This window comes from Lepisosteus platostomus, chromosome 12 (assembly GCF_059453375.1).
Source record: "Lepisosteus platostomus isolate fLepPlt1 chromosome 12, fLepPlt1.hap1, whole genome shotgun sequence".
Taxonomy (NCBI): Eukaryota; Metazoa; Chordata; class Actinopteri; order Semionotiformes; family Lepisosteidae; genus Lepisosteus; species Lepisosteus platostomus.
In genome coordinates, this window is record NC_142622.1 from 5,488,898 (window position 1) to 5,500,920 (window position 12,023).

General features: G+C 39.5%; 1 protein-coding gene across 7 annotated transcripts in view; it reads right to left on the reverse strand.

The window, feature by feature from the left end:
- The window catches only part of akap9 (A-kinase anchoring protein 9), an 82,544-nt gene that overhangs the window by 36,824 nt on the left and 33,697 nt on the right, over positions 1 to 12,023 (reverse strand). For 6 of the 7 annotated variants that reach the window (XM_088600554.1, XM_088600553.1, XM_088600557.1 and 3 more), the window contains 14 exons: positions 11,765 to 11,869; positions 10,873 to 11,086; positions 9,811 to 9,890; positions 9,331 to 9,463; positions 9,098 to 9,195; positions 8,722 to 8,833; positions 7,668 to 7,884; positions 5,271 to 5,331; positions 4,308 to 4,637; positions 3,532 to 3,954; positions 2,939 to 3,106; positions 2,251 to 2,337; positions 1,684 to 1,796; positions 590 to 753 (listed from right to left, as the gene is read on the reverse strand). In XM_088600554.1, coding sequence (XP_088456680.1) covers positions 590 to 753; positions 1,684 to 1,796; positions 2,251 to 2,337; positions 2,939 to 3,106; positions 3,532 to 3,954; positions 4,308 to 4,637; positions 5,271 to 5,331; positions 7,668 to 7,884; positions 8,722 to 8,833; positions 9,098 to 9,195; positions 9,331 to 9,463; positions 9,811 to 9,890; positions 10,873 to 11,086; positions 11,765 to 11,869 — 2,305 coding nt within the window. The remainder of the gene's footprint in view (positions 1 to 589; positions 754 to 1,683; positions 1,797 to 2,250; positions 2,338 to 2,938; positions 3,107 to 3,531; positions 3,955 to 4,307; positions 4,638 to 5,270; positions 5,332 to 7,667; positions 7,885 to 8,721; positions 8,834 to 9,097; positions 9,196 to 9,330; positions 9,464 to 9,810; positions 9,891 to 10,872; positions 11,087 to 11,764; positions 11,870 to 12,023) is intronic. The other variant, XM_088600556.1, reaches the window with a different exon arrangement.

Genomic DNA, 12,023 nt, shown 5'->3' on the forward strand with positions numbered 1-12,023 from the left:
AAATCTAGTTTAAATGCCACATAACAGGAATCCTATACCACAGTCTTTACTCTGGATATGCTGGGATGATCCTTACACTGCTGTGATAACTAGCCATATGGATTGAGAAAAATACATCTCTTATTAGGCAACTAAGCTGCTTTCCTTGAGAGGATAAACTGATTTGTTTGAAGAACTGAAGGAGTTGTGTAAAGGATTGGCACACTGTGGAACTTAGCATAATAGGAACTGATGCATGGGGAGTCAACTTGTCTTTATGGGCACAGTGCAATAGTATCGAGTTCTACAGTAGTAAACAGAATGGAGGTCTATCATTGTAGTAAAGACAGGAACTTCTTATCTTCTAAAACATTTTAGCCCAAGTTTCTAGTACTGTTTTCCCTAGTAAAAAATGTTAAAAAGAAGGCCCAGATAAACAAAGGACACTTAATTATTAGGCATATTCATTATGGGAGAAATAACCATTATGAAAAAAACAACCTTTGACTACAGACCCCTGAAATCTTTTTTCCCCCCCAAAGAGCCTGTCCTGCAAGATATTGGTGACTGCAGCCGTCAGCGTGTCCCCGAGGGAGAGAGCAATACACACCTCCCCCAGGCCCAGCAGCTGATCTGAGCTGAGGCTGTCCTCTACCGGACGCGTCCAGCAGTCCCTCAACATGACGCCCAATCGTCTCCTCGGCCGCGGCGGTGGTCTTCAGCACGTCGCGCAGAACCTGCCGCAGACGCTCATTGGCCCTTCTTAAGACATTCCTGACGTGGAGGAGAGAAAACCACACATTTCTGCACCACGCTGCGGTTGTTCTGATGCAGCCAAAGACAACTCAAGACACATGCTAATGGTATCCGTGGGCAGCACACCTTCTCAGTCTACTGTCCGGAATGCTACAAACATGAGTTACATCCTTTCTCGGGAATTCCATGGGACACATTTTGGAAAGCTACACTGGCACAGGACAAACACGGTGAAGCAGAAGGAGAGCGTCACCCTACAAGCAGAAATACAGCAACTTCTATCCTCAACCATGAAGACACCATCGGGAACCATGATACAGAGACCTTTGGATCAACTTTCAAAAGTTTTCTTCCTAAGGTTCTGTATAATACATGCAGCATATATGCTGGGTATAAAAGAACATGTCAGAAGTCCCCTGGTATCAGACCATATCAGACAGTTCCCCGGCATATTTGAATAATTATCACTACCTGCTTATCTCTGCAAATCATTAAAATTACTAAAGGGCCTCTGATGACAATGGAGCCGTGTAACATTAAACAAAATATTTGTCTGGTTTCACTGTGATAATGCATTCTGGACCAGCAGCAAAAAGTAAAATTACTAACTTATTTTCTAAACATAAAATTGAAAAAAATACACTTTATTTTAGTTTTAAGAAATTAATTAGAAAAACACACAAAAAAAGAAAAGGTTATTTACAAACATCTGACACTTTATTTTAAATATTGCACATCTGTCTTATAATAAGCCAGTATTATAATAAGGTTAGTATTAACTACTATGTTGCAAATGTCAGACACAGTTTTAAGTTATCTATAAAAACTACTCTACTGCAGATGGCCCAAGTTTCTGAGAAAAGGTAGTTCCCTACATTTTTTTCAAAATTAATGAGAAATCAAAAGTCCAAGCTGTTTTGTGAACTTCCATCAAGAAACTATTCAAACCTTTCAGTTGTGTCTCCATCAGGTGCAGGGTGCTCTGTCTTTCCTGGACCTTCTGCTGAAGTTTCGGGATCAGTTTTCTTTTCCTCATCTCCCTGCTTGTTTTCTTCCTCATTCTGCAACAACGACCGGAGAGGCAGAAAAGACAAAAAGGACAACAAACCCGTCATGCTATCCTCACTTGCTTTCTAGAACCTTTCCTCCCTGGCAAACTAGAATTGAAACAGTTACATTTACTTAAGTTAAGAGGACAGCAAGAACGTGCTTCTTCGGTAAAACCTGGTGCAGACAGGTGGCATCAACAGAGATTAATATCTCAGTGTCTCTGCAAGGCTGGAAAGCAGAAACATTCCCATCTGCTTGCCGTCATAGCAACAGTTGCACCTGTAAAGCACTACAGAGGACACACGCTCCACCTATCAGCTGGTATGCAGAAGTGCACGACAAGATCGTTCAAGACTGGCAATCATATTTAGAGCAGGCTTGCTTCCCTAATCTGATGGCACTAAGTGCAGAAATGCACAAACTCCTGCATCTTTTTGGAGATCTGTGCAAAGAGTATCATGTTACCTGCTCAGTCTGTGTGCTTCTGCTTTGCAGTGCAGGGCCGTACCCCTCCTGTCTTACAGTCTCTGGGCCCTCTCTTCTTGCCTTTGCCTAAATAAGAGTTCAATTCTTTGTAATTGAATTGAATGGAAGAGTTGTGCATATACTTTTTCTGAAAATGGGTCTGAATGTAAAATAATTCTACCTTTGCAAATCTGTAGGATGTATGTTTATAGTATTGTGAAGCTGCAATAAAATATATACCTTTTAAAAAAAATGAGGGCAATTAATTAAAAAAAAACTTTTGCAGTAGATATGATTTGCAACTCCTGTATGGTGCCATAAATAAAATCTAAAATGTAAAAATGAAAATATTGAAATGCAAAAACATCAGGCCAAATGTGACCAACAAATATTTTCAAAACTGGGACAGCCTGTATAACTCTTATGAAGAATACATTTCTCTTGTTAAGGCTGACATTAGAGATCATCACCAAAATACGTGATTCGTTGTCATTGTATGTTACTTATCGGCTACTTAGAAAATAAAGACTTGGATCCAAACTAGACAGTTCATAAAAAAACAATACAATTACAGGTTTGTTAGGGCACTGTCTGCCACATGGTAGGGTTTCTTGCCTGAACTACAGACTCTTTGCACTGAGGAGGTCTGCAGGATTACTGTTGCCTCGTGGTTGGCGGGGAGACGCACCTGAACGAGCTGTGTTCCCCGGCTGTCCAGCTCCGCTCTGCGGGAGACCTGTTCCTCCTGCTGCCTGTCTAGCGGCTGTGTGTGGGCCACCCTCAGGGCCTGCGCCGCCTGCAGGTGCTCCTGCTTCTGGTTCTGGCACTGATCTTCTGCCAGGCCAGCGGTGGCCACCTGCAGCACACACACCACTGAGGACACCTTCCACACAGTGATTCCTTTTCAAATAATTAAGAGTCACAACTGCAAGGACAGTAATTTAATCGCTCCAGTCTCTAGGAACAGAGACGCAAAGACATGCAAAAAGGGGACAAAAATTCCCATGTCACCAAAAAAGGCTTTGGTCATCTAAAGTCACTCTGTATAATTATATGGGTTAAGGTTAAGCTATGTTTAAAATTTCCGCATTTATATTTCAGTATTGCATAGAATATTACTAGCAAGCCGAAGAACATAAACAGAGTGTCATGAAGATGGATGCTGAAAAAATCTTGCCATGGCCAACTTTCAACCTCAGTCTGCCTGTCAGTTTGTTAGAAAAGAGTCTTATTTACAGCAAGTAAAAGATCAAGGTGCACATTGCAGTCTTAAACACTTACCTTACTTTCCGGAAGGACAGGTTCTTGTGTGATCACAGACTCAAGAGGCAGTATAATACCCGTGTCCTCTGAGTGTTTTGGGGATCCTCCCTCAGTATCGGAGAACTGGCACTCTTTGTCAAGCATCAGTGGAGCGCCTCTAGTCTGCTGCAGCTGCTTGGTCAACGTCAGGATTTCAGCAGTCTTTTCTTGCAGTTGTTTGCTCAGTGCGGCTTTTTCTTCCAAAAGCCTCCTCTCCGAGTCCTTATTCTTCTGCTCCAGAGCGAGTCCCGGCTCCTCACTGGAAGGGTCCGTTTCTGCCTCTCCTTCTCCCTCCGGGTCTCCCGCCAGCGTCTGCATCTCGGTCGTCGTCTCCCTTGCTTGCTTGTTAAGTCTTGCCAGCTCGGTCTGCTGAGCAAATTCAACCGACATCTGCACGATCACCTGCACGCACAGAAAACAGACATGTAAGACACCCGATCAATAAGTCCAGTAAATCAATAGTCCATGTACTATTTGCTTTTGCTTATGGAAAAAGTAACCATGTTCATAGAGAATGACCATGAGTAAAATAAACATCTTAAGTTTCACAATTATAAATTAATTTTAAACATTCCAAGAGCTCTTTAGATAATTGAGATATTTAAATTTTAATTATTATTAAAAACGGAAATTCAGCTCCCTAGTCCAGTATATCTCCAAAGACCTCAAAGTCTCCCAGGGCTAGCCAGGCAATGGCTAAGCACAGAGCTTTTTCATACAGTATATGCTAATACAGCAGATAAAATAAATGATACCTTTGCTACTTCCTCCTCTGTCCTTTCTTTGTGCCGTTTCTCCAGTTCCTGAATATTTCTGATGAGGTCTTCTTCAGTGTCAGGGCCTTCAATGGACCGGACTCCTTTTAAGCTCTCTGGGCCTGAGTCTGAGACTTCCTCTTGGAGAGCTTGCTGTTTGCTCAGTCTCAGCGCCAGCAGTTCCAGCTCTCCCCTGTGCTGCTCCTTCAGAGCAGAGACCTCCTGGACATATTTGGCGTACAGGGCTTTTCTCAAGGTCTGCAGCTGATGGGTCAGTCCAACAGACTTTAGTGGATAGTTTAGGGCCACTTCCAATTCAATATCATCCAGCTGAAAATTATATATATATATATTTCATTGTTCTCACTATTTTTTTTTTAAAAGAGTGCTGTACTTTATATTTAAATAGCTCCTATATACAGTAATTCTGTCACAAAATCAATCCCTACAAGAATAATAAAATACACTGAAATTGTACACATGAAGAAAAAACAACCAAACAATTCACACTAATAGTTGATGTTTTGTCTCTCAAACTCCCAGAACAGTAGCAGCATTCAAAATGGAGTAGCTCATCACACACCAGTGGTTGGAGAAGAGAGCTGTGCTTTAAGAGTGCGTCTTTAAAATTGATTGAATCATCCATGCAAGAGAAATTGCTCTTTCATGCAGATGGGAAATTACAGCCATGTTCAGGTTACTGAATTTCAGTTTGTTTTTTCATCAACAAATTCATCATAACATAGCCTCTTTTACATTGTGCACCCATGTAAAGATATAAGACAAGAAAGTGCCCCAGGCAGTATCCCAGCTATTCATAATGGCTCACTGAATCTTTTAATTTAAATATGGATTTTGTTTCAAAGACACCATTAAGTTACAGACTTCTAAAGTAAGCAAGAAATACTGTTCACTTATATGATGCAAGGAAGTCAAAATTATTTTAAAAGGAACAAAAAATACCTTTAGTTCTTCAATGCTTTGCATTTCCTTTTGCTCAAAAAGCTGGGCTTCACTTGAAATACTGAAAGACAATTTTAAACCTCCAGGTCAAGCTTACTGTTTTGCACTGACATCTCACAAAACACAGAAACATTTTGTGAACTTTGACATATTCAATGCTGCTGGTGTTTGGAACAATGGCACCTAGAATAAAGCAAGCATCTTATTCTTTATTTCATCAAGGTTCATAACATTCTGTACTGCATATTTGTACCATTTTAAACACTTTCAAGACTTCAAAAAGTCTTAAACTAATAAAAATAAAGGAAATATACAAGAAGAAAAAGGAATAGGTAAACTGTTGAACATAGAGAAACATTTCTTATATTTCTTTTCAAACGTTAAAATTTACTTTTATGATGGTGAGCAAAAAAATCTATCTCCTTTAATGCCAGCAGAGGGCATCACAACATCAATCGGGTTTTGCTGCAAAGTTCTTAACACCAGCTGCCAATTTTGAACTTCCCTGTCTCCTGATATGACGGGGTTTCTCAGACGTTTTGAGTGGCAGACCACTTTTCAAGCAATCACTTGATAAAGATGCCCAAATTAACTCCTAAACCAAACCAACATGAAATAATTTCAAAATACAAGCTGGAATGATATTCTACCAAATGTAGAGTTGCACATACGCAAATGCAGTGTATGATTGAAGCACCAAGCACACTGCCTAGCAGTGTTGATTTTAAATACTACAACCGTATACCAAAAGGGTGAAAAGTTTCCCTTGTTTTCCTGATTTTTAAATCCAAGAAGTCTTGGAACTCCAGCTCTGTTTTTGGAATATCTACACATATAACTAAGCTTGTACAAGAAATGTTTTAGCTTGTAACATCTAGTGAGGAAGCAAACACTGCCATATTAGTGGAATTTAGTTCACTATATATGCACATGCTTTTAAATATATTTTATATTAAATTTATGTGTAAGATTACTTACAAATAGAACTAACTATTTAGCTTTTGCTGTTTCAAAAAACCGTGGAGGGTGGAACCATATAAAGAGAACTTTATTAACATCTTTTGCTTGTAAAAAGTCAAAGTTGGTAGCCACAGACTGCTGTTTTGTCCTTATTAATGTCCAACAGCATGACATAGCTGACATTAACCAGCGCACTGACTATATTTGTGTATACTCCACAAGAACCCTTCAGGTTTACAGTGTTTTCATAGTGACTGTATGCTCTTAAAAACACTACAGGAAGAGCAAATTCATATGAATTCCTATAATCCACAGTAAATGCTTGCTCTATAAAGGTTACCATCACCATCATCATCATCAGTCTCTTTGGCAGCACTGCCCCTTGGGGCTGATTGCTTGCTTCACCATTCTTTCCCATGTTGCTGTGTCTAGTGCCAGTTATCTAAGGCTATGTAGATTCTTCTATATCAGACAGACATTCTCTTGATGAGCATCCATTTTGTTCTTTCCTGCCATGATTCCAAACACTGCTGCCTTTGTCAGCCTGTCATTGTGCATTCTGCAGATGTGTACAAACAGACCACTCTATTCCTCACAATTAAAATATATATTTTCAAATACTCATACTAACTGGAGTCTCTGTGAAACTGGTCTGCAGAATGAGCAAATGGTCTTCAAAAACCATAAGCTACTAAAGGTAACTGTGTGACTACTACTGTATATATACAGTAGCTCTAAATTGCCTGTAAAGAAGAGATTAAATGTAATAAAATTAAACTACATGGATAAGTGCAGAGACCTCTGGAAGCAGGCAGGACAGCACATAATTAAACTGTACTTCAAAATTACTAATGAGTCTGCTAAGGGTATTCCCATTACCCTAGATGAATAGTTGACAATCTAGAATTTCCCTGTGTCTTGGTATCAGATCACTCTACCCTGATATGCACTCATGCTCTCTCCTGCTTGAGACAAAGCACAAAGAACATGACCACGGTTTTCATAAATCTTTAAATACCAGTGGGAAGTAACAAAATATCACTTTCTTACCTAAAGTCTTCAAATTCATGTGAACCAGAACTTTTGTAAAAAAATTTTTACCCATTCTACAGTACCCATTAATACTGGTGTCTGCCCTTAAAAAATTCAGAACCTTTAAAAAACATTTGATAATAGTAAAGAATGGAATATAAGTCGTAAAACCCAAGCTAAATATCACACTATGCTGTTCAAATCAATTAAAAAATATATATTTTTAGATAAATGGTATATGATTTAGAAACCAATGTTCAACACCAAATAATCCTCAAGATAACTGCTTGAAGAAACTGTGAAAAATGTGAATTGGCATGCCAATAATTTGTGGTTACTTTAAAAGAGAAAAATGTCTGCTTTGTAGAACTGCGAAGCCAGCTGCACATTTGAGCATTTCCTTACCTGCACTGCGCCTCCTGCAGCCTCTGCTGGAGAAGGACGAGCTCTGTGGTGTATCTGTCCTCCAAGTCCCTGGCCTGCTGCTGATAATAAACCCGGAGACGCTCGATCTCCTGGAGGTGCTGCTCCTGCAGCTGGGCCTGCCGCTGATGAAACTCTGTTTTCAGCTTCTCGACCTCCTCAAGATGCGCCGACCGCCCCTTCAGCTGCTCCTTGAGATCTAAGCGATTGAAGGAATAACATTTCTCACACAAGTGGATACATTTAAATCTTCTACCCGTAAATTTCATCCAATGGAGTTTTCCCACTTATGTCCTACGGCGCGTGTTTGACTGTTGATCCTGAATAAGTCCACTGAGTTGACTGTATTCCTGCCCAAATCCTCAAAGGCACAGACAAAATCAACCCAGTGGACTTCTTCAGGACCGACAGTGAAAACCAGCAGCAGTGGAACTATGGTTTTAAAATTGTGTACCTTCACAATTACAGGAGGCACTTTTTTATATACGTTTGTGGAAGTAAGGAACGAGTTCCTAGCCATGTTGCTGAAAGGAATTACTCGGCTTTTTTCAAGAAAGAGCTGGATGCTCTGTTCAATTACAGTACGACCAAACGGCTGTTCTTTAGTTCATTAGACACCTTATTTCTAAAGAGATTTTACCTGGACATTGAATTGATGATCAAAGCCACAAAAACAATAGCATGAATCTAAAATATATCTTAACAAAAAATAATGTGATTTACAATCAATTTGACAAATAATAGCTGTGAAAATGTGCAACAACTACAGTATACAATGATTACAGATGTGTCACATACCATAACCATGCAGGAGCAATTCTGCAGTGTATTGGTTTACTCAGAAAAGAACAGAAATGTTTTTACAAGGCTTCAAACATTATAATATATTTTCATGTGGAATAATGACTAATAAAAGTGAATCTTTCCATATTGTTTAACATCAATGCACCATTTAACCATTAATCAGATCAGTGCTGGCAGGCTAAAAGGAAAGTATATCAATTAAAAAAAATAATAATTCTTATGTACAAATTACCACTCAGATCCTGAGAGCTGGCACGAGAGCTATCAATTTGCATTCGAAGGCTGGCAATTTCCTTTTCGCTCTGATGTCTGAGCTCATCATATGCTGTCTGAAGCTCTTCCAGCTGAAAACAAAATGACAAGTTAGATTAGGATGGGGAAAATGTTTGAAGTATCTTATTTTCCATTAATGAATCGATTATATACTGTATATCCAAAACACAATTAAGCACAATGTTCTGCAACAGCTCGAGCTGCATCAGTTTTGTTGGACCAAACCGTGATTGGCACAATGCTGCAGTTAATGCAAAATCTTATTTTGAAATGGGCAAACCTCAGTATTTGATCACAAATTCAACTGCAGCCAGTAAGGAAGAAATACACCATACCTTGTTGCAGTCAGATGTCAGTAAGGACTGAAGTTCTGTCAGGCGATTACATTCCTGCAAAATCCTGTCCTTGAGCATATGTAGACTTGTATGCAATTCTAAAATTAAAGTAAAAAAACAAAGTTTGGAGATGTTTGAACCTATCTGTTCCATGAATGGCCTTTCTTCTGTTTTCAAAGTAATGTCACCAGTCACTAACAATGACTAAATTAATATGCTAGCGTAAAACATACCTTTTGCTTCTTGAAGTAATGGACCAGGATCTTCGGTTTTCCTTTCACCAGGTTTCCCTGCACTCTTCGGCTCTGCAGTTTCTTTGAACTGAAGTGGCACTAAGTAGTCTTCTCCCAGAACTTTGGACAACGACTAAAAGCCCATTTCAAATAATTATTCAATATATAGTAGATGGACAGTTGGTGTGATGAGTTTCATAGTTTCGATTTCACAGTGCAATAACAGCTGATTGACAGGACCTGCTACACAGTTCAAAAGTGAACAGCGTTCACAGCTACTGGAGTGTTCAGAATTTAATCTTACGAAAAAACAATTACTCATGATTTTACAGTATTCAAAATTGATATAACACTGAAAAACTCGAATACCAAACTGCAGTGCTCCAAAGAATAACCTGCATAAACCTTTCTTTATAAAGCTGATAAGTCACCAATCAAAACTGGCAAATCGTAACCAACATATTGTGGCAAATATTTTACCAGAATCAGTTGCGTGCATTCTTCGGATACCATGCTGATAAACCTCTGGTGCTTCGAAGATCTTGACTCAGCTTCATAATCTAAAAAAATCACAATATTGTAAAATCAGTAACTTCTACAAGACATGGTCATATTTTGGTCACGATTGAAATTTTGTCTCCATTCCATCTCTAAAATGTATCAAAGTCCTGGCCAGAGATGTGAGAAAAGGACCACCTTCTAAAACTGAGATTACTGCACCACTCAACACATCTACTCAGAGTTTTTTTTTTGGACTGAAAACCTTCATAACCCCACATTCATCTTACAAATGGGCTTACAAATCTATGCCACAACTAGGCTGTATCCATGCAAACCCCTCATATCCATAATCAACGACTTCAAGGTTTTTAATAAGAAAGCATTTGCCCCTGTAGGGAAAAGACGACAAATTAATCAAACATAAATGTTTAATAATGAATTGGATTGGGATATGTGCTACAGTTCCCAGAAACTGTTACTGTAAGAGGACTGGAAGACTAGTTTGCTGTACATAGCTGCACCTCCCTAGTATTTTGTTTCTTCCTACTTGTCCTGTTTGTCCCATGACAGTCCAGACTGTTGTTTCCTAAGGCTATTACTTGCCCTCATTATAATGACTCCTGAGCAGACATCACAAATTGGATTTAAAGAGGTGTACAAATGAAATAAAGTTCATCGGCAAAAGGGAGAATAGATAGTACACATAAGTAAAGTAGCAAAACCAACTATGAACGTGTTTTGCACATTATGCACCGTGGCCTGGTGCTACCAGATGGACTGGAGTTGTACTTCTACAGTAGACCTGACAAAACAGAAAAATAAAAAGTGAACTCAATGGGTCACTTTTTATTCTGTTCACAAACAAAAACAAGCTGTGGAGAGTTTGCCAACCCAGAATGGGTTATGTGCTCCATGTTGAAAAAACTAAGCAGGACACACTGGCCAGGTAACAGCGGCATGAATGATGGATCAAAGGGAAGCCAGCAGCTGTGATGTTCTTTTTCCTGCACAGAATCTGCTTCAGACCAGCGCTCCTCTCACCTGCTTTTTGTTCTTTCAAGTGCTGCAGCTCCTGCTGGTGCTTTTCATGGAGCTGCTGTACCTCCTGCGCGTGCCTGCCCACGAGGCTCTCTTCAAGGCTGTGCAGGCAGGCCTCCTTCTCAGCTAGCAGGCTCTCTCTCAGGAGCTCCAGCTGTGCTGCACAGATCTGGGAGAGACTGATGCGCTGGGCCTCCATCTGCAGCCTGAGCTCGTCCTGTGGGGAGTGGTGACAGACTCTCGCTTGGTGCTCCCGGTCTTCATTTTCACATCAAGGCAACGAAAACAGCAAGCTAGCTAACCCTGCCGTGCTCAGAATCAGGTTGCCTCACTTGACAATGGGCAAAAAAGCCAGTTATGAAACGGAACCTGCCATAATCTTACTGTACATCTATTATAATAAAATACCTGTGATTTGTCAATTAGGCTAAGGCCATGCTTTAGAAACTTACACTGGGGCTGGACGGACATGTGCATGCATATTAATCTTACAGAACATCACTTCATATCATCGCTCAATAACAAATATAAATCATTTTACATCTAATTTAGGCCAACAAATGTCAACACCTCCAGCAACAGATGTAAAATGGGTGATTTCCTAAAAAGCAGCAAATATATGAAGTTACACATTACATAAAAACTAAACATCCTTAAAGATTCACAGATTCACAGCCTGCAATTCCAAAGATATCAATAAAATTAAAATAATGTAAAAACAAAAGAGGAATTACGTTAAAGTTAATATTTACTTGTGACAGTGAAATAACAATCTCAAATGAATTTCACACTGATGATCTATTTCCCAGTCAATAGTATTCCAAGCTTCTCGTTTAAAGAAGGCTGTGCAGAACTCCATTTTAGAGTGACAAATGTGTCACAACTGGAGACTTACATTCAACAGCACCTGCTTCTGGTCCATTTCAGCCGGATCTGCTGTGCGGTGCGTTATCTGTTCATCTCGAGTATGGACCTCATGATCTACCAGATACTTTTCATCCTACAAAAAAGTGTAGTCCACCATTATTGCCTTCAAAAGCTACATGAACATGATTGAATTCAAAAGAACATGACTGAATTCCTCTTGTAAGAGTGTTCTCGCTTACTGAGATAGTAACTGAACCATGTTAAACATAATTAGTAATCAAGTAAAG